The sequence below is a fragment of the Rhinoderma darwinii genome, chromosome 3 (genome assembly GCF_050947455.1).
Source record: "Rhinoderma darwinii isolate aRhiDar2 chromosome 3, aRhiDar2.hap1, whole genome shotgun sequence".
NCBI lineage: Eukaryota > Metazoa > Chordata > Amphibia > Anura > Rhinodermatidae > Rhinoderma > Rhinoderma darwinii.
The window spans coordinates 268496571-268520223 of NC_134689.1; the positions used below are offsets into that span (position 1 = coordinate 268496571).

The 23653-nt window shown below is 42.1% G+C and overlaps 1 protein-coding gene across 1 annotated transcript in view; it reads right to left on the reverse strand.

Annotated features, from left to right (window-relative positions):
• The window catches only part of ENTREP2 (endosomal transmembrane epsin interactor 2), an 878750-nt gene that overhangs the window by 109926 nt on the left and 745171 nt on the right, over positions 1-23653 (reverse strand). Inside the window, exon 7 of the mRNA XM_075855203.1 lies at positions 20187-20322. Coding sequence (XP_075711318.1) covers positions 20187-20322 — 136 coding nt within the window. The remainder of the gene's footprint in view (positions 1-20186; positions 20323-23653) is intronic.

The window sequence follows — 23653 nt, forward strand, 5'->3', positions numbered from 1 at the left end:
GTTGGTGTTGCTGAAACATGGCTGGACTCTTCACATGACTGGGCTGTAAATCTACAGGGTTTTACACTTTTTCGTAAAGACAGGACAAATAGGAAAGGTGGTGGTGTATGTCTGTATGTGAGAAGTGATATGAAGGCGAGTGTGAAAGAGACAATAGTGGGTCAAGACTGTGAGGAGGTTGAAACCTTGTGGGTGGAACTAGAAAGGGAGGTAAACACTGAAAAAATTACTTTTGGTGTAATCTATAGACCCCCCAATATAACTGAGGAGATGGAAGGTCAGATATATAAACAGATGGAGCGGGCTGCACAGGCGGGTACTGTAGTGATAATGGGAGATTTTAATTTCCGGGATATTAATTGGTGTCATGGTTCGGCTTCAACTGCAAAGGGGAGACATTTCCTCAACCTGTTGCAGGAAAATTTTATGGGCCAGTTTGTGGAAGACCCGACTAGAGGTGAAGCTCTGTTGGATCTGGTCATTTCTAATAATGCAGATCTTGTTGGGAATGTCAATGTTCGTGAAAACCTCGGTAACAGTGATCATAATATAGTTACATTTTACCTATACTGTAAAAAACAAACGCAGGCTGGGAGGGCAAAAACATTTAATTTTAAGAAAGCCAATTTCCCCAGGATGAGGGCTGCAATTCAGGATATAGACTGGGAAGAACTAATGTCAAATAATGGAACAAATGATAAATGGGAGATTTTCAAATCTACTTTGAGTTATTATAGTGCAAAATTTATTCCTACAGGTAATAAGTATAAACGACTCAAATTAAACCCCACATGGCTTACACCTTCTGTGAAAGGGGCAATACATGACAAAAAAAGGGCATTTAAAAAATACAAATCTGAGGGTACAGCTGTAGCCTTTGTAAAATATAAAGAGCTTAATAAAATCTGTAAAAATGTAATAAAATTAGCAAAAATACAAAATGAAAGGCAGGTGGCCAAGGATAGTAAAACAAATCCTAAAAAATTCTTCAAGCATATAAATGCAAAAAAGCCAAGGTCTGAACATGTAGGACCCCTAGATAATGGTAATGGGGAGTTGATCACAGGGGATCAAGAGAAGGCAGAGTTACTAAATGGGTTCTTTAGCTCTGTATATACAACAGAAGAAAGAGCAGCTGATGTAGCCGGTGCCAGTGCTGTTAATATATCAGTTGATATACTGAATTGGATGAATGTAGAGATGGTCCAAGCTAAATTAAATAAAATAAATGTGCACAAGGCTCCGGGACCAGATGGGTTACACCCTAGAATTCTTAAAGAGCTTAGTTCAGTTATTTCTGTCCCCCTTTTCATAATATTCAGAGAATCTCTAGTGACTGGTATAGTGCCAAGGGACTGGCGCAGGGCAAATGTGGTGCCTATTTTCAAAAAGGGCTCTAGGTCTTCCCCGGGTAATTATAGACCAGTAAGCTTAACATCCATCGTGGGGAAAATGTTTGAGGGGCTATTGAGGGACTATATACAGGATTATGTGACAATAAATAGCATTATAAGTGACAGCCAGCACGGTTTTACTAAGGACAGAAGTTGTCAAACTAACCTAATCTGTTTTTATGAAGAGGTGAGCAGAAGTCTAGACAGAGGGGCCGCTGTGGATTTAGTGTTTTTGGACTTTGCAAAGGCATTTGACACTGTCCCCCATAGACGCCTAATGGGTAAATTAAGGACTATAGGTTTAGAAAATATAGTTTGTAATTGGATTGAGAATTGGCTCAAGGACCGTATCCAGAGGGTTGTGGTCAATGATTCCTTCTCTGAATGGTCCCCGGTTATAAGTGGTGTACCCCAGGGTTCAGTGCTGGGACCACTATTATTCAACTTATTTATTAATGATATAGAGGAAGGGATTAATAGCACTATTTCTATTTTTGCAGATGACACCAAGCTATGTAATATAGTTCAGACTATGGAAGATGTTCATGAATTACAGGCAGATTTAAACAAACTAAGTGTTTGGGCGTCCACTTGGCAAATGAAGTTTAATGTAGATAAATGTAAAGTTATGCATCTTGGTACCAACAACCTGCATGCATCATATGTCCTAGGGGGCGCTACACTGGCGGATTCACTTGTTGAGAAGGATCTGGGTGTACTTGTAAATCATAAACTCAATAACAGCATGCAGTGTCAATCAGCTGCTTCAAAGGCCAGCAGGATATTGTCGTGTATTAAAAGAGGCATGGACTCGCGGGACAGGGATGTAATAATGCCACTTTACAAAGCATTAGTGAGGCCTCATCTAGAATATGCAGTTCAGTTCTGGGCTCCAGTTCATAGAAAGGATGCCCTGGAGTTGGAAAAAATACAAAGAAGAGCAACGAAGCTAATAAGGGGCATGGAGAATTTAAGTTATGAGGAAAGATTGAAAGAATTAAACCTATTTAGCCTTGAAAAAAGACGACTAAGGGGGGACATGATTAACTTATATAAATATATTAATGGCACATACAAAAAATATGGTGAAATCCTGTTCCTTGTAAAACCCCCTCAAAAAACAAGGGGGCACTCCCTCCGTCTGGAGAAAAAAAGGTTCAAGCTGCAGAGGCGACAAGGCTTCTTTACAGTGAGAACTGTGAATTTATGGAATAGCCTACCGCAGGAGCTGGTCACTGCAGGGACAGTAGATGGCTTTAAAAAAGGGTTAGATAATTTCCTAGAACAAAAAAATATTAGCTCCTATGTGTAGAAATTTTTCCTTCCCTTTTCCCTTCCCTTGGTTGAACTTGATGGACATGTGTCTTTTTTCAGCCGTACTAACTATGTAACTATGTAATACTATATATACACAAACACACAGATATACACCAACACACACACAAAAATATACACACAAACATATACACATACACACAAATACACCCATATATATATACACACACACACATATACACAAACACCAATATATACACAAACACACACACATATACACAAACACACAGATATACACAAACATACACAAACAAACACACACACACACACATATATATATATGCTTACCTTTACTGGAGCGCAGACTTCTCCACGCGACAGGTGTCTTCCTCGGCATCTCCTGCGCGGCCACCGCTAAAGGTAAATAGCGGTGGCCGGGAACCTAGGCAACGAGCAGTATACAAAGAGGGACCGACGTGAACTTCAATCAAGAATCCCAAGAAAACGACATCGCTGGACGACGGACAGGTAATTAGAAAACGTATTAACTTTTCATGGGGAAGCTTCCTAGCTACATTTATGAACTTGGGAATAACAATTTAACCCAAATGCAGGGAGCTCCCCCTAGTGTTAGCTTTGCCATTTAATATTATGACTTTGTGAAGGAATTTGGCGATCTATATGATACAAAGTTACGACAGATATGAACTTTGGTAAAAAGTAGTGTGTTCATCAAAGCTTCCAGTGTGTATCCTGGGTTTTGCCCTAGGATTTCTGTGTAAACCCCTGGCAGAGTCTGAAGGTGGCGGGGGAATCACATAGGCTGTATGATTGAAAAAAGAGGAGAGGGCACCTAGGGGCAAGGGGAGAGAGATCACACACAAGAAGCATCAGGTCTGTGTAGGCACAGGGGAGAGGAGATCACACAGGGGCTGTATTAGAAAGTACAGAGTTGAAGTTGTACTGATACATGAGAGCTAGTGAAGGTAGACTCCTGGATTCACAGAACTCACATCCAACATGTATTACTAGGAGGGCAATGCCCACAGGAGCCAAGTTTGAAACTAGAAGCAGGTTGCAAACTGCATATCAGAGGGTATGAAAATTAATAAAAGAATGGAGATTGCAATTTTGTAAATGCCAGGTATCCACTAACATATGTACAAATCATTTGTTTCATGTTAAAAAGTCTACATAGTCTTTAAACCTGTTACTTCTATGTTTAATGATCTCCACTAAATGACAAACGCATCAAATTCTTATAGTTAAACATTTTTTAAAATAAAAAGTAGTATAGTAATTATACTAATACCTTATACAGTATTTTGTTAATAGCGCAATATCTTCCCAACTGTAATGATAGGGGTAGGGAAACAGACAAGTGAGCCCTAATCTACCCACCACTCAGTCCCTGCCTACTTGCAACGACCCGCCCTAGGCGACGGGGTACAACTGGGCCACGGTCCCTACGCTCAGTAAGTGCACGACAGACAAACAGACAAGGGTACACAGAAGCTAAGGGAAATGGGGCAGTTGCCCACGGCAACACCGTGAGCAACAAGAGTGGTGAACGAGCCGAGTCAAACCAGGAGTGTACGAGGTACCAAACGCAGAGCAGGAGAGTAGTGAACAAGCCGAGTCAAACCAGGAGTGTACGAGGTACCAAACGCAGAGCAGGAGAGTAGTCAGTAAGCCAGGGTCAGTATGAAGCAGGGTCAAATAGTTCAGAAGCTGCAGCAGGGCCAGGAAACCAAACGAGAAGAATCACAAGCAAGGAGGAACAGGAAAGGCAGGTATAAATAGACAGAGGGCGGGAGCTAGCTCCGTCTGGCCAGGCGGTGATAGGCTCTCCCACTCCTAAGCCTGCCATCCTGAGTGGTGGAAGATGGAGTCAGTCTCACAGACATAGAAGCAGGTGCAGACTGATTACCTATGGGCGTTGACACAGAAGCTGTGCCTGGCTGATCCTTTACACCAACATTCTAGAGGCCTATAATAAAGTTTCTAAGTGGGAAATTCAGCTGCTGACAATAGAGTAGGTTGATCATCAATTGTAAGGGTATGTTCACACGCACTGTTTTCAGACGTAATTTGGGCGTTTTACGCCTCGAATTATGCCCAAAAAAACGGCTCCATTACGCCTACAAACATCTGCCCATTGCTTTCAATGGCTTTTACGATGTTCTGTTCTCACGAGGTGTAATTTTACGTGGCGCTGTCACTTCTTAGGATGTTTTTGGAGCCGTTTTTCATTGACTCCATTGAAAAACAGCTCCAATAACGTCCGTAAAATACGCCGCGAAAAACGCGAGAAGTTAAAAAAATGTCTGAAAATCAGGAGCTGTTTTCAGGTGAAAACAGCGCCGTAATTTCAGACGTATTTTGCTACTGCGTGTGAACATACTCTAATAGATAAAATCGACCCTTTTATAATGCAACTGATTTTAATATATAATCATTGACATTATGGTAGGGATTGATCTAAAATGGTTAATTATTATACATGTATCATTTTGATTCTATGTCCAACAGCAATAATCTATAGAAAATATGCTGTAAATGTCATATTTAATTTTGTTCAAGTCTGACTGGATATAGGTTATAGCAATTTGGAGTGCTTTACTTCAAACTGGATTAATCCTATAGAAACACAGAAGCTGCAAGCAGTAAACTGTTGTACTCAGTATATTGCATGGTTTTGTAACTTTTTGTTTCAAAAGTGAGCAATAGATATTATTTTAAAAATTAAGGCCATGTTCAGACGTGGCAGAGTTTTTCCATTGCAAATGTTGGTGCAGATTCGGGGCAATTACGCAACGAATCTGCACCGACATTTGCATATTTGACAGGTAATGCAGACGTTTCAGAAAACACAGCGGAATTGCCACAGATTTCAGTTTTTGAATTGCAAAGGCTGAAATCCGCTGCTTCTCCACAACATAATATGCATGCTGCGGAGGGGAAATTCTGCACTGCAGCCTGATTTCCGCAGTTATTTTCCACAACGTCTGAACTACGTTTCCTTAAAATTTATAGAAACAAATGTAAAAAACGGCTGCTGCAGAATTCCACTGCGGACTGTCCACAGCGGAATTCAACAGCAATTCCACCATGTCTGAATGTGCCCTTGTACTGCATTGGTCATGCAGTATAGTAGAAGCAAAAGGCCAAAGTTAAGCGCCTCGCAACAGATTAATCTTCACAGTAGAGATCAGTGAGCCATTTGTTAGGAATAGATCATCTGTGATTAAATGGGAATTAAAACTTTGCTTTATAGAGTAACAGTACAGAAATGTTTATCTTCAGAATATTAATGTAGCTAATCTTTCACGATAATATTCAGATACATATAGTATGTTTTGCTGCTGTTGTTGGCATAACATCTCAGATGGATGAATGAGGAATTTATAGGAATCTAAATTCAATCTATTGTGCTCAGTACAACCAAATTAATAATATAATCTTTTTAATATAATAGTTGTTAATGAAGATAATAATAAAAAGTAAAAAATAAAAAAGTCAAAGCATTTTCATCATAATAATAACAACCAGAATAGGATAAATCAAATACAGTTAAAGTATTTTAATGTATCACTCAGTTGTCTACATTGGAATCAAAAGCCTTGGGATTCAGGGATCAGCGATCCAAATCCAATGCTACTGTATCTGCCCTGAGCCAAGATTTGGGCTCTACATGGGAATATTACTCAGTCAATGTTTAGTAGTATTATTTGGGTACTCTCTGATACAATCAGTAATACTATACATGAATACTATATTTGGGTAATATCCCATTTAGGAATGTGTTACAGGTAAACAGTAAAAAGTGGCTATCATGTATGAAGTCAAGAAGATGGAAAAATTTCTAATAAATTTTCCGACTATTGAAACAAATCTATATTAGTTAAAAATAAGCCTTTTGTTGTTGTAGAGGGAGGTATTATCGGTACAAGACCATATTATGGGAAAAATTGGCTTGAACATTTGTGTATCTATGGCCATCTTAAGGTGAAATCTATAGTTCTGATTTTTCTGACTATTCCCCTTTGACTATAGTCAATGCATTCATGCTATTTGACTTCTTTAAAATCTGTCCTTCATATTACTTAGGTAATTATGTCCTCAAGGGAGATACGTTAACATAATGCATTTGGCACTTACTGTCAATCAACATAATGTGATTTTACTGGAAATTCTCCCATTCAGTGTTGGAGATGCCTGAAGCATATTGCATGATACCAGTCATTTTTCACACACAATTGTGAATACTGTTACTATCTATCTTGGTGGTATATGGCACATAGAAATCTAGGATTTATTTCTCTCACTTGTTCATGAAATCAGACTTTAGGAAAGCAGACAACATATGCAAAAAAAGACTATACCTATTCTCAACAAAAATCTTATCCGCAGGACATTGCTGGACTAAAATGTTTATGAAAATGTCTTCTCATTCCGAGCGATTCTCAGTGATTATCTTTTAGATCCATATGTTTACAAACGAAAAAATCAACTGTGAACAATACAGAATAACATATATTGTTGGTGAAGCTTCTTGTTAGAAAAAAAATGTAATTTATATTTTAGGATTTAGATTCATGTCTGTAATACTATGAGTAACCTTGTCTAAAGTATTATGTCACCCTTTCATTATCAGTGGGAACTGCTGACGGCAGTGTGAACAGAGCCTAATATAACCAGGTAACATCTTTCAATAAAAATTGTTATCTTTGTCCATTTAAACTATACAAATGTCAGTTCTGGGAGATGAACACACACACACACACACACATATACATATATATATATATATATATATATATATATATATATATATATACACAAACAGACATATGTCCTCTTGTAGGAAGAAATTGGCTCCAATCAAGCGCTGTCCACAGGGTATGGCATGGCGTTGCAAAATGGAGTGATAGCCTTCCTTATTCAAAATCCCTTTTACCTTGTACAAATCTCCCACTTTACCAGCACCAAAGCAACCCCAGACCATCACATTACCTCCACCATGCTTGACAGATGGCGTCAGGCACTCTTCGAGCATCTTTTCAGTTGTTCTGCGTCTCACAAATGTTCTTCTGTGTGATCCAAACACCTCAAACTTCGATTCGTCTGTCCATAACAATTTTTTCCAATCTTCCTCTGTCCAATGTCTGTGTGCTTTTGCCCATATTAATGTTTTCCTTTTATTAGCCAGTCTCAGATATGGCTTTTTCTTTGCCACTCTGCCCTGAAGGCCAGTATCCCGGAGTCGCCTCTTCACTGTAGACGTTGACACTGGCATTTTGCGGGTACTATTTAATGAAGCTGCCAGTTGAGGACCTGTGAGGCATCTATTTCTCAAACTAGAGACTCTAATGTACTTGTCTTGTTGCTCAGTTGTGCAGCGGGGCCTCCCACTTCTCTTTCTACTCTGGTTAGAGCCTGTTTGTGCTGTCCTCTGAAAGGAGTAGTACACACCGTTGTAGGAAATCTTCAGTTTCTTGGCAATTTCTCGCATGGAATAGCCTTCATTTCTAAGAACAAGAATAGACTGTCGAGTTTCACATGAAAGCTCTCTTTTTCTAGACATTTTGAGAGTTTAATCGAACCCACAAATGTAATGCTCCAAATTCTCAACTAGCTCAAAGGAAGGTCAGTTGTATAGCTCCTCTAAACAGCAAAACTGTGCTTTTCTTGCAAAAGAAAAGGACATTTCTAAGTGACCCTAAACTTTTGAACGGTAGTGTATATATATAGTACGGTAGTGTGTATATATATATGTATATATATATATATATATATATATACACTACCGTTCAAAAGTTTAGGGTCACTTAGAAGATAACATTACATTAATCAGAAATACACTCTATACATTGTTAATGTGCTAAATGACTATTCTAGCTGCAAACGTCTGTTTTTAATGCAATATCTACACAGGTGTATAGAGGCCCATTTCCAGCAACCATCACTTCAGTGTTCTAATGGTACATTGTGTTTGCTAACTGTGTTAGAAGGCTAATGGATGATTAGAAAACACTTGAAAACCCTTGTGTAATTATGTTAGCACCGCTGTAAACAGTTTTGCTGTTTAGAGGAGCTATAAAACTGACCTTCCTTTGAGCTAGTTGAGAATCTGGAGTATTACATTTGTGGGTTCGATTAAACTCTCAAAATGGCTAGAAAAAGAGAGCTTTCATGTGAAACTCGACAGTCTATTCTTGTTCTTAGAAATGAAGGCTATTCCATGCGAGAAATTGCCAAGAAACTGAAGATTTCCTACAACGGTGTGTACTACTCCCTTCAGAGGACAGCACAAACAGGCTCTAACCAGAGTAGAAAGAGAAGTGGGAGGCCCCGCTGCAGAACTGAGCAACAAGACAAGTACATTAGAGTCTCTAGTTTGAGAAATAGACGCCTCACAGGTCCTCAACTGGCAGCTTCATTAAATAGTACCCGCAAAACGCCAGTGTCAACGTCTACAGTGAAGAGGCGACTCCGGGATGCTGGCCTTCAGGGCAGATTGGCAAAGACAAAGCCATATCTGAGACTGGCTAAAAAAAGGAAAATATTAATATGGGCAAAAGCACAGAGACATTGGACAGAGGAAGATTGGAAAAAAGTGTTATGGACAGACAAATCGAAGTTTGAGGTGTTTGGATCACACAGAAGAACATTTGTGAGATGCAGAACAACTGAAAAGATGCTGGAAGAGTGCCTGACGCCATCTGTCAAGCATGGTGGAGGTAATGTGATGGTCTGGGATTGCTTTGGTGCTGGTAAAGTGGGAGATTTGTACAAGGTAAAAGGAATTTTGAATAAGGAACGTTATCACTCCATTTTGCAACGCCATGCCATACCCTGTGGACAACGCTTGATTGGAGCCAATTTCATCCTACAACAGGACAATGACCCAAAGCACACCTCCAAATTATGCAAGAACTATTTAGGGAATAAGCAGGCAGCTGGTATTCTATCTGTAATGGAGTGGCCAGCGCAGTCACCAGATCTCAACCCCATAGAGCTGTTGTGGGAGCAGCTTGACCGTATGGTACGCAAGCCAATCCAACTTGTGGCAGGGCCTTCTGGAAACATGGGGTGAAATTTCTCCCGATTACCTCAGCAAATTAACAGCTAGAATGCCAAAGGTCTGCAATGCTGTAATTGCTGCAAATGGAGCATTCTTTGATGAAAGCAAAGTTTGAAGGAGAAAATTATTATTTTAAATAAAAATCATTATTTCTAACCTTGTCAATGTCTTGACTATATTTTCTAGTCATTTTGCAACTCATTTGATAAATATAAGTGTGAGTTTTCATGGAAAACACAAAATTGTCTGGGTAACCCAAAACTTTTGAATGGTAGTGTGTATATATATATATATATATATATATATATATATATATATATATATATATATATATATATATAAATATATATATATGAAAAAATCGCAGCTCTACATTTCTATAGTTTAAATCAAGGTCAAGTTCGCATAGCATCCTAAGTTATTTTTGAAGTGTGCTATTCCCTACCCTCTATGTGTATATTAGTTGATGATGGCCATAACATTTTAATGGTTATTGTTTAAGAATGGCATTGAAAATAAATATTCAAAGCTGATATCTAATATCTAATAATATAATATAAGGGTCAGTTCACATTTTGGGTAAATACTGTGGTTTTTCCGCAACGAAATTCGTGCAGAAAATCCGCAGCAAAGTGGGTGAGATAAAACAAATCTCATCCACACACTGTGTAAATACTGAGCAGAAAAAAACTTTCAGAAATTGACCTGGGGTGCGGAATTTAATTTCACAGCATGTCAAATTAATTTGCGTAAACACTGCTTATTTTTTGCAGGATTTCCCATTGAATTCAATGTGGAGGTAAATCCCGCAACAAATAGCAGTTGTTGAGTTTTTTGTTGCAGTGATTCCGACGCAAAGAACGCAACTCTGAAAACAAAAAAATCTCAAACTTACCCAGGGGTCTGTGCTCCTCCCTCCAGCACGGCCTCCTGGGATGACGTTTCATCTCATTTGACCGCTGCAGCCAATCACATGCTCTAGCGGCGGTAACATGGGATGAAGCATCATCCCAGGGGGCCGGCCCGGATGACGTTAAAGGGCCGGCCTCCTGGGTTAAAGCTTCATCCCATGTGACCAGCGCTGCAGCCGATCACAGGCTGCAGTAGTCTCTCCTGGGATGAAAGAACATCCCAGGAGGCCGGCCTGCTAGCAGGCTGGCTTTAGTGCTGCAGTTTCGTGTAGTGGACATTCCTGGCAAAAAACTGCACAACAGTTTGATGTGGTTTTTCCCTCAGAATTCCCTGCGGCGCACAGGGTGGATACGCTGTGTTCTATTACCTAATAGAAAATAACGTAAAACAGTTAAATATAACTGGTGGCATCTCTATTTGTATATAAGCCAGTGGTACAACTGATGAAGGGCACAAATTATTTTTTGTTGATAAATCTATTTCTGTCTTTAAAGGGAACCTGTCACCAGCATTTCACCTATTGAATTCTACTCACCCCTCGCTGGCCGCTGCTGTCAAAAGTTGATTGCTGTTATCCCCTCTCCTAAACTCCTCCTCCGACCGTAAACATTTCGCACATTTTATGGTAATTGCCACGATGTGTGGGTATGTGGACCCACCGGGCCGTACAGCCATAGCGGGATGGCAGCTAGCTAAACAGTCTACCAAGTCAATGTATCTATAGTCCAGGCACAAGGGTACCTGTAGTAGTTAACACAGTAGCAACGTCTAGGCTCAGATGGGACCTTGGCAGCAGACACCAGGCGTGGTGTAACACAGCAGGCGTGACCGGTGGCACAACACGATCTGGCACTGGTTCAGAAATTGCCTGCAGGTCCTTGCGTCTCTGTCGTAGCGAGGAGGTAGTGGCAGCGAGAATCGGGAGTCAGCACAGGTACTCACAGGAGGTGTAGCAGGAAGAACAGCCGGAGCAACAGGAACTGGTGTTGCGATGCCTGCAGCTTGCGTATCCAGCCGATGTGTAATGGCATTCACCACCTGGAGGAGTTGGTCCTGTCATAATTGGCAGACTTGCATATCAACCTGCATGACTTGTGATGTCATCAAGGTCTTGGGTTGACCAGTGGGGTCCATGGCCTGAGCATACTGTCACGATCTGTGGGTATGTGGACCCACCAGGCCGTACCGCCCTAGCGGGATAGCAGCTGGCCAAACAGTGTACCAAGTCAATGTATATATAGTCCAAGCAGAAGGGTACCTGTAGTAGTTCAGACAGTAGCAACGGCTAGGCTCAGATGGGACCTTGGCAGCAGACACCAGGCATGGTGTAACACAGCAGGCGGGACCGGTGGCACAACCCGACTCCAACTTTCTAAGGCACAGGAACAAGGTAGCATGGGATACAGGCTACAGGTAGCAGGTACGGGAACACTGGGAACAGGATAACACTAAGGGACCATTTGCAAGACTAACACGGGTAAACACAATAACGCTCAGGCAATGAGTGAAAAGACAGAGCCCCTTTTATAGTCCAGGGTGATCATGGGCAAATTAGAGATACTTTTCATGTGCACGCACTGGCCCTTCAAGGCCGGGCGCGAGCGCACGCACCCTACGGGACCCAGTGAAGCAAGGCAGAAGTGAGTGCTGGCATCTCCTAGGAAGGAGATGCTGGCCAGCACTCACAGGGTCATGGCCGCGGCAGTCGAGGGGTGAGTAGGAACAACGGTCCGCGGCCATGGCCATTACAGTAATAATCCGGGAGTCTCGTTAGTTTCTCTTCTTATGCCCGCCCACTGCCAAAAACTGGCCCATCCTAAATGCCAAAATCTCATCTGAGATAGCGCAAATGTGCCCGTCATGTATGGTCTGACACCCTTCCCTGCTTCGTCCGGGCCTCAAATCTAGTTACTACGCATGCACCACTATGGTGTCCCATTGTGTGAACACACACCGAACAGGACATTGATGCGCAAGCGTGGGATTTCATGTGTGCTAGGCGGGACGGGGACAAGGAGCTGTCAATTATTTTTCACCAACTTCCACCAGGTACTGATGGTTTAACAGGTGGAATGCTGGTGACAGGTTCCCTTTAAAGACACTCCAGTGAATTTTTTTTATTGTGGCCCCCGTTTGTAAAGTACACCAAACTAACATTGAGCATCTTTTAGGAATGCATAGTGAAGGAGACGCCCAGTCCACAAAGCAGACGCTGTTGTTATTGGCCGGTCACAGTGCGGTCACGTGACATAATTGCCGCAGGGATATTTCTGCAACAAAGCGCCCGGTAAGATTATGGCCTGCCCTACCTTTTACCAGGTGTACTTTACAAACGGGGGCTACAAGAAAAAAAATTCGCTAGAGTGACATATACGGCAAACGTAGGCTGACAGATGCCTGGCAGGGGCATCCGCCACCATAGATGGTAATTATAGCCATTAAATGGATACGTCGTAAACTGGGGTAATGATAGTTCATGACATATCCGTTAAACGGATACCATTATAGTCTATGTGTGACGGATGCCACTATTAGGTAGCCATTTAAAGAATTAATCACCCACAGACTATAATGATATCTGTTTATTGGAAAGATCATGAAATATCTGTTACACAGATTCATGTGACGTATGCCATACAGTGGCACAAGTGACCCATAGGCTCCTATGTTAAAAAAAAAATTATAACACGCGGTATACGTTTTTTTGCAGGATCCGGCGGGATAGAATAGCGTAGTCTACCACATTATTCCATCAAATCCATTCAAAAAAAGATATACTGACGTATATCAGCCCGACAGAGGCCAGGGGACACACTTTAGGCCTCTGTCAGGCTATTTGAGCCCTATAGACAAATTTAGTGTGTACTGTATGTCGGGAGCTCTCCCAACGTACATGCTAAACAGACATCACAAACATGAAGTGAACAGGCCCTTAATACTTACATTGCTTTAAAAATATACTTACACGTGCATTTATCAAGAAACATAGATTTTTTTTGGTCCCGATCAGCAGAAAAAAAAATGTAAACATGCAAGAGAAAAATCACCTAAGAAATTCCTGTCATGGAGTCTTTGTCATCTTTTGTTATCAAAATTAGATGAAATCAATCATAGTTGGCATATATTGAATGGGAATTAAAACATTGTGCAGTTCTTAGCATATTACATTAGGAAAATTATGTTGAAAATCAGTTTAAAGCCTATCTCATGAGACTGGAGATGAAAAGATAAGTACTTTACTGTGGTATTCCATACATTAAACATACAGACAATTGATTTCATGGCAAAAAGCATAGTCCTGTGACTTTACGATGGGTGAGGACAGCAACAAAGTAGTTATTGAAGATGTCATTAGAAGTTGTAATGCTCCATTTCTCCAGATTGTTTTTATCTGCAGCTCCATGGTGAGAATGAAGATCAAGGCTGATTTGGGGCATCTGATTTGCATATCTAAAACTCATTCCTCTCTGTAGCATGTTTTTTGTGATAATCCAAGTAGCTGCCGCAAGTCTTGGCTTCATCCCAGGCATTATGACCTCCAGGTTGGCAAGAAATTAATAATATGACAGAAGCTTTTCTGCCTGCATAAAAATGTTAAGAACTACTCCCAAAGGGATTGCCTATGGCTCAATAATTCCAAAGCATTCATTGTCTAAAAAACTACCTTCAAGGCCGAGTTCCCACGGGTCGGATTTGCTGTGTAAGAACTACGCAGCGCATCTGACCTGGAAACCGCAGCACATTCCGTCCATAAAACCACACCACACTGTGGGGCATCATTTGATCGCTTTTATAATAAACTGCAATATTTCTGTACTGAAGTGTGTTATGCCTGTCAGTGTAAAACTAACAGGCATATGTTAGGACATGCCTCTCGAATGGCCTAACAGGCATTCACTAGAGGCAGACCTGTGGGCCTTTGTTAGGCCCCCAGCTGCCTTCAAAACCATCGGCAGACCGTGATCGCATCGCGGGTGTGCCGGTGGGGTGAGAGAAGGAGCCCCCTCCCTCTAAAACCACTCAGATGCAACGGCCGCTACTGACCGCTGCATCTGAGAGGTTAAACGGACAGGATCGATACTGATTTCGGTCCTGTCTGCTCAAACAGGTCTGTTCCCAGCCCTCAGAAACTTCCGCTAGCTGAGAGAAGGGAGCTTTAACTACTCCCGGCCGCTCAGACTTATTTGATGCAGTGCCATAAAAAGGCACATGCATTAGAATAAAGCCTGTTAGTGGCCGCCGTAAAAACACGTAAGGACGGTAACTAACGGGTTAAGGACTTATAGCCATATATGGTCTTAATAGAATCCTGTTATTAAATCTCAGGGATGTACATCAATTACATATTAATGGAACAAACAATTTCACTAATATATATATATATATATATATTTTATATATATATATATATATATATATATATATATATATATATATATATTTATATATATATATATATATATTTATATATATTTATTAGAGTACTGTGCAAAAGTTTTAGGCAGTTGTGGAAAAATGTTGCAAAGTAAGAATGCTTTTAAAAATAGAGGTGTTAAAAGTATTTTTTATCAATTAACAAAATGCTAAGTAAATGAATAGAAGAGAAATCTAAATAAAATCAATATTTGGTGTGGCCACCCTTTGCCTTCCAACCAGAATCATTTCTTCTAGGTACACTTGCACACAGTTTTTGAAAGAACTCGGCAGAGCAGTTTTTACAAACATCTTGGGGAATTAACCACAGATGATATGTGGATGTAGGCTTTCTCAAATACTTCTGTCTCTTTATTAAATCCCAGACAGACTCGATGATGATTAGGGCTCTGTGGGGGCCATATAATCACTTCCAGTGCTCCTTTTTCTTATTTACGCTAAAGATACAGTAGTTCTTAATGACAATGGGTGTATGTTTGGGGTTGTTGTCCTGCTGCAGAATACATTTGGAGCTAATCGTATGCCTCCCTGTTGGTACTGCATGATGGATAAGTATCTGCCTCTATTTCTCAGAATTGAGGACACCATTAATCCTGACCAAATCCCCACCTCCATTTGCTGAACTGCAGCCCCAAACTTGCAAGGAACCTCAACCATGCTGTACTGTTGCCTGCAGACACTCATTATTGGACCGCTTTCCAGCCCTTTGACGAACAAAGTGTCTTCTGTTACAGCCAAATATAAAAAAAATTGAATCACCAGTCCAGGGCGCTTGCTGCCATTTTTCTGCACTCCAGTTCCTATGTTTTTGTTCATAGTTGAGTCACTCAGCCTTGTTTCCACGTCAAAGGTGTCACTGCTTTGTGGTATGTGTACCCACTAGGGAGCTCCGCCGTAGCGGAGTAGCAGCTGGTCAAATGGAAAGTCAATGACAGACACTAAGACGAGAGTACCTGGGTAGCTGGCTTGTGACGGACTATCAGAAGCAGGCTTGTGTCGAAATATTGGAAGCAGGCTTGTGCCGGACTATCGGAAACAGGCTTCTGCTGGATAACTGGACTTGAACACAGAAGTCGTCTCAGGCAATAGACTTGACACCAGGGGCGTAGCTAAAGGCTCATGGGCCCCGATGCAAAAGTTCTTATTGCCCCCCCCCCCCCATGGCCGACGGTCCGCAGCTTTCAGGTGCATCGCTGGGTCTCCTAAGTGACACAACAATGCGCACTATCAGCCAGAGGCGTCACTAAGGGCTTAAAATGTCAGGGGAAATAGCCCCAACACATATGTGTCCGCCCCCAAAAAAATGTGTGTATAGGAAACAGCATAGCATATCTATAGCACTACGACCCTATCAACTATGGATAGGATTAGATACATTGGCTCAGCAAACAGTATCACACATGATAGGATTAGATAGTGGCTGAGCAGACAGTATCACACATGATAGGATTAGAGATAGGGCCCAGCAGACAGTATCACACATGATAGGATTAGATACAGTGGCTCAGCAGACAGTATCACACATGATAGGATTAGATACAGTGGCTCAGCAGACAGTATCACACATGATAGGATTAGATACAGTGGCTCAGAAGGCAGTATCACACATGATAGGATTAGATACAGTAGCTCAGCAGACAGTATCACACATGATGGCATTAGATACAGTGGCTCAGCAGACAGTATCACACATGATAGGATTAGATACAGTGGCTCAGCAGACAGTATCACACATGATAGGATTAGATATAGGGCCCAGCAGACAGTATCACACATGATCGGATTAGATACAGGACTCAGCTCGCTGACATTGCGGTTCCAGCGCTGGACCCAGGAAAGGTAAGAATAATAATTGTTTTGCTTCTTTATGTGTTACTGATTATTTTTGTGTGTTTGTGATTTTTTACAGGTTCGGTTGTTGGACTTCGGATTCGAGGACTTCAATGACGGCGTTTTTTTTATTCTCAATAAAATGGTTAATGAGGGTTGTGTTTTTTTATTTCAATAAAATATTTTTTCTATGTGCTTGTATCTTTTTAAACTTTATTATCACCGCCTTAGTAATGGCCGCTGGCTGATTGACAACCTCCATTACTAAGGTGGGGCTTAATGTTAGCAGGTGCAAAGGCCAACACTAACCCCCATTATTACCCCGGTACCCACCGCCACCAGGGGTACTGGGAAGAGCCGGGTACGAACCAGTACCCATCCATCTGTAGTGACGGGCAGGCACCGGGGTGGCCGCAGGCTGGTAGTATTAGGCTGGGCAAGGCCAAAAACAGTGGCCCCTACTACCCTGGTTATTTTTTTAAAATGACGTGGGGTCCACCCCATTTTTCATAACCAGCCAGATACAATAAAGCAGCAGCAGCCTAGCATCACCAGGGTGGGAAGGGCCACTGTATCTGGCCTTTCCCAGCCTGTTAATACCAGCCTGCAGCCGCCCCATTACCCGACCATCACTACAGATGGTCAAGTACTAGATGGTACCCGGCTCTTCCCAGCACCCCTGGTGGCGGTGGGTACCGGGGTAATAAAGGGGGTTAGTGTTAGCCTCTGCAACGGCTAACACTAAGCCCCGCCTTAGCAATGGACGCTGTCAATCAGCCAGCGGCCATTACTAAGGCGGTAGTAATATAGTTTTAAAAAAACCACAAAGACATAGAAAAAATATTTTATTGAAATAAAAATAAAAAAACACACAACCCTCATTAACCATTTTATTGATAATAAAAAAAAGCCGTCATCTAAGTAGTCCTGGAATCCTCCGTAGTCCAACGACCGAACCTGTAAGAAAACACACAAAAAACGATTAGTAACACATGTGTTAGGCTTAGATACAGGGCCCATGTGTGATACTGTCTGTGGGACCCTTGTATCTAAGCCTACCACAAGGTAGGCTTAGATACAGGGTCCAGCAGACAGTAATCTTATACAGTATAAGATTACTGTGTGCTGGGGCCTTGTATCTAAACCTACAGTGTGGTAGGCTTAAATACAGGGCCCATCAGAGAGGATCACACATGGGCCATGTATCTAAGCCTACCATGTGATTGGCTTAGATACAGGGCCCAGCAGACAGGATTACACAATCTAAGCCTGCTACATCGTAGGCTTAAAGGGGTTGTGCAGTCCCTAAACATTGATGGCCTATCCTCAGGATAGGCCATCAATAGCTGATGTGTCGGGGTCCGACTCCCGGGACCCGCCAATCAGCTGTTTTGAAGGGGCCGCAGCACTCGTACGAGAGCTGCTTCCCCTTCATTTCACTACTCGCTCACACTGTGAATCGCCGACACCGATTCACAGCGTGACCGGAATGAAGGGGAAACAGCTCTCATACGAGTGCTGCGGCCCCTTCAAAACAGCTGATTGGCGGGTACCGGGAGTCGGACCCTGCCAGTCAGGGCTAATCTTACCTTCCTCTTCAGCCGCGGCGGAAGTTCTGTCCACTCGATGTTGTGCGCGGCGCATAACTCTGTGAAGTCATGTGCTGCGCACAGCGCTTGACGTCAGGACCTCCGCTGCGATCCGGAACCAGGAAGGTAAGTACAGTCTGTTACTATAGTAACAGGGGCCCGCGGCCCGAGTTACTATAGTAACTTTTTATTGATGTGGTGCAGGGGGGCTGTGGGCCCCCCTGGCTTCGGGGCCCGGTCGCAATTGCGACCGCTGCGACCCCTATAGCTACGCCAGTGCTTGACACGGACACTGGACTTGAACACAAAAGTCGTCTCGGGCAATAGACTTGATGCGGACAGTGGACTTGAACACACAAGTCGTCCCGGGCTATAACTTTGACACCGACACTGGACTTGAATGCAGAAGTCGTCTCGGACTGTATACGGGATACAGAATACTGAATACAGATAGGGAACCATTTGCATGACAATCACTGGGAAGACACAACATTGCCCAGGCACTGAAGAAAGGGAAAGGATTCCTTTTAAGGGCAAGGGTGCTTAGAGATAGGTTGGGGATAATTTTACGGGTGTGCATGCTGGCCCTTTAACGTTCGGCACGAGCACGCGTGCGCACCCTATGGGACAGCCGGGGAGAGAAAGCAGAGCACAGTGTGCCGGCGTCCCTGGGAAGGTGGACGCCGGTGAAGAGACATGGTCCTGCGGTCGCAGCCGCTGGTAAGAGTGGGATGCCTGCGGTTCACATGGGCGACGGAAGGTATGGCTTTTTGGCTGCAATTCCTCCATGAAGACCATTTAGAAGGGAAGTAAGCATGATGTGTATTTGATCTGCTGCACTAAGTTTCCTAGGCCGACCACTGCGTCTACGGTCCTCAACATTGCCCATTTCTTTGTGCTTTTTCAAAAAAGCTTGAACAGCACATCTTGAACCCCTCTCTGCTTTGAAATCTTTGCCTGGGAGAGACCTTGCTGATGGAATATAACTACCTTGTATCTTGTTGATGTGCTCAGTCTTGCTATGGTGGACCTGTGACATGAAACTGTCCTCCACAATCTCACCTTTGTAGCCAAGTCTGGCTGTTCCTCACCCAGTTATAAGCCTACTACACATCTGTTTCTGTTACAGTTAATTACTGTGTTAAAACCTACATATGAAAATGATGATCATTATCACCTGTTTGGTATAATGGGTTAATCATACACCTGACTTTGTGCAAGTGTACCTAGAAGAATTGATGCTGTTTTGAAGGCAACGGATGGTCACACCAAATATTGATTTGGTTTAGATTTCTCTTATGTTAATTCACTTTGTATTTTGTAAATTGCTAAAAAAAAATATTAACACTTCTATTTTTGAAAGCATTCTTACTTTGCAGCATTTTTCCACAACTGCTTAAACTTTTTGCACAGTACTGTGTATATGTGTGTGTAATTTGACAAATTTTCATGTATACAGTTCAGTATAATAAATTCCGTTTTTATTTCCAGGAGTAGGCGATTAGAAACTGAAAGATGTTATGTGCTAATAACACTTTTTCAGTAAACAGAAAGCCGTACAATATACTGAATGACAGATTTCAATAAAATACATTCTCTACTATACAGTGATAAGACAGTTCTCCTAGGAATTTGAACATAATGAAATAATATTGAGTTTTTTACCTGGCTGGCAGGAGTTTGTCCAACTACAGCTTCATATGGAGGAGGCAGCTCAGACGGATACAAAATTCCTGGACTGTTTATGGACACTTCATACAAAGCACTAAACGGAGAATGTGGGAAGTCCAGGTGAAGCCCTCTAGAAAGAAAAACTTTTGTTTAATACACTTCAAAATCGATTCATCCAGTAACTCCGTGTGAATGTGCTATGACTGCAAATGAAGCAGATTTACCTGTGTGCTCAATCACTATATTTATCACTTCATAACTATCTAAATGTATCCAATGCTCTAGACTTTAATTTATCGGAACTATAAAGGAATTGGACTGTCATTAACTAACAAATGTTTTCCTATAAATACAGGTTTAATGTCTTTCTTCCAACTAAGTGCTGTTATAGTTATTGGATATTAAGTTATACCCCAATAAATTGTGCCCTAACAAATGTCAGATAAATAATTGTTTATCTTCTATCTGGAAAGCAGAAGTACTTTCGTCCTAATTTCCTCAGCTTTAAATTTCACAAACCAAGCCCATGCAAGATGGATGCTTGAAAAAATATTAGGGATACTTTCAGAAGCCAATGTGTCTTTGAATACTAAAATATTAGAAGTTATATAAGACAATAAGCCTAAGGGTATGTTCACATACGCAAAATCCGTCTGAAATTACGGTGCTGTTTTCAGGTGAAAACAGTTCCTGAATTTCAGACGTTTTTGCTTCTACTCACGTTTTTCGCTGCGTCTTTTACGGATGTAATTGGAGCTGTTCTTCATTGGAGTCAATGAAAAACGGCTCCAAAAACGTCCCAAGAAGTGTCCTTCACTTCTTTGACGCGGGCGTAATTTTACGCGCCGTCTTTTGACAAGCAATGGCCAGATGTTTGCAGACGTATTAGAGCCGTCTTTTCAGACGTAATTTGAGGCGTAAAACGCCTGAATTACGTCTGAAAATAGGTCGTGTGCACATACCCTTACATTGCAATAGGAATAATAAAAAAAAAGAACAGCTTTTTCAAGTTAAAGTATAACTGAACTCTTAAATTTTCTTTTGACATGTCATAGTGACATGTTTTCATTGGTGGGGGTTGGAGCACTGAGATCGCTAAAAAAAAGCAACAAAAGTGCTCAGGTGAGCGCTGTGCCGCTTAGTTTCTGATCAGCTTTCCTCTGCTATTTTTGGAGTGGTGTACGGGCTCAATAGAAAGTCTATGAGTCTATACACCGTTTACTCGTCCTTCCGAGGAAAGCCAATCAGAAACAAAGCTCACAGCACTCACCCAAGAGCTCTGCCGCTTAGTTCCAGCGATAGTGGGGGTCTCAGTGCTCGGACCCCACCGAACAAAACTTCTGACATGTCACTATGACATGTCAAAAGTTTTTAAAAGTTGAGTTACCCTTTAATGAATCTGTATAGGGCCCTAAAAGTTCAGGTCAAACGTGACTTCTAAAAGGACACCTTCCTATGATCTGGCTGCAACAGAGCATGCAATAAATCCGATAGACATGCAGACCAGATGTTTTATTGAGCTAGGTCTATCTATGTATGAAAGTGTAACTAGTAAAAGGCTTGTCTCTTAAAGTCCATATGAACTTTTAGGGCATTTGGACATTAGAGAGGAGGGTCCCCCACTCAGGACTCCCTTCTATCAGCAGAATGGATGAGACAACCACCTTAAAGCAGGATTTAGCATTACATCATTGAGCAGTATAGTTATAGGCCTGGCAATGACTACATGGTGTGGCCTGGTGTGGGCTCCGTATTCTGATGTTTGTATCTTTTTGTACCTAGAAGACATTCATTACAGGCAGACCTGGGGGCCTTTTTTAGGCCCCCGGCTGCCATCGGAGACACAGACACTCGGCGATCTTATCGCCGGGTGTCAGTGGGATGAGAGGGAGCTCCCTCCCCTTCTCCAAAACCACTCAGATGCGGTGCACGCTATTGTGCACCGCATCTGAGGGGTTAAACGGGTGAGATCGATGCTAATATCGATCTCACACGGCAGAGCAGGGACGCCCCCAGCCCTCAGCTGCCTCTAGCAGCTGAGAGCAGGGAGATTTGGCAGCTCCCTGCTCTGTTTACTTTATCCTGATGCAGCGCCGGTCACTAACGGGTTAAATGAAAATGTGAAAAGTAAACAATGTTATGGAAAACTTTCGAAGCAGAAGTTAATTTTCGTGTTCTTCTTTATGGATAGGTACACTACACTATCATGGTACAATGGCCCCAGGATTACTAAAAGGCAATGGCTCATAGCACCTTCCATCTCGGCTAATTGAGCTCCAGTTGCTCAAGAAACAACAAATAACATCCCACAATGGAAATTTGTCACATTTGTTCCTCTATGATACTTCAGGAGCAGACTTCAAGAAATTGGTAAAACAGGCTCAAAGTGCAACCCAAAGGGAAATTACAACCCTGAATATAAATGACATTTTATAGGAGATAATATATCATATACACAAATATATCAGACATTACTTCTCTAAAACATATCTCATCCCAAATGGAACATACAGTAAGTACATTACATACAGTACATACAGTAAAGAGGCTCTGTCACCAGATTTTGCAACCCCTATCTGCTATTGCAGCAGATAGGCGCTGCAATGTAGATTACAGTAACGTTTTTATTTTTAAAAAACGAGCATTTTTGGCCAAGTTATGACCATTTTCGTATTTATGCAAATGAGGCTTGCAAACGTACAACTGGGCGTGTTGAAAAGTAAAAGTACAACTGGGCGTGTATTATGTGCGTACATCGGGCGTTTTTAATACTTTTACTAGCTGGGCGCTCTGATGAGAAGTATCATCCACTTCTCTTCAGAACGCCCAGCTTCTGGCAGTGCAGACACAGCCGTGTTCTCGAGAGATCACACTGTGTCGTCACTCACAGGTCCTGCATCGTGTCAGACGAGCGGGGACACATCGGCACCAGAGGCTACAGTTGATTCTGCAGCAGCATCGGCGTTAGCAGGTAAGTCGATGTAGCTACTTACCTGCAAACGCCGATGCTGCTGCAGAATCATCTGTAGCCTCTGGTGCCGATGTCCTCGCTCGTCTGACACGATGCAGGACCTGTGAGTGACGACACAGCGTGATCTCTCGAGAACACGCTGTGTCTGCACTGCCAGAAGCTGGGCGTTCTGAAGAGAAGTGGATGATACTTCTAATCAGAGCGCCCAGCTAGTAAAAGTAGTAAACACGCCCCGATGTACGCACATAATACACGCCCACTTGGACTTTTACTTTTAAACACACCCACTTGGACTTTTGCAAGCCTCATTTGCATAACTACAAAAATGGTCATAACTTGGCCAAAAATGCTTGTTTTTTAAAAATAAAAACGTTACTGTAATCTACATTGCAGCGCCTATCTGCTGCAATAGCAGATAGGAGTTGCAAAATCTGGTGACAGAGCCTCTTAAGTATATTAAGTACAGATTGCATCACTTATTTTACATAGG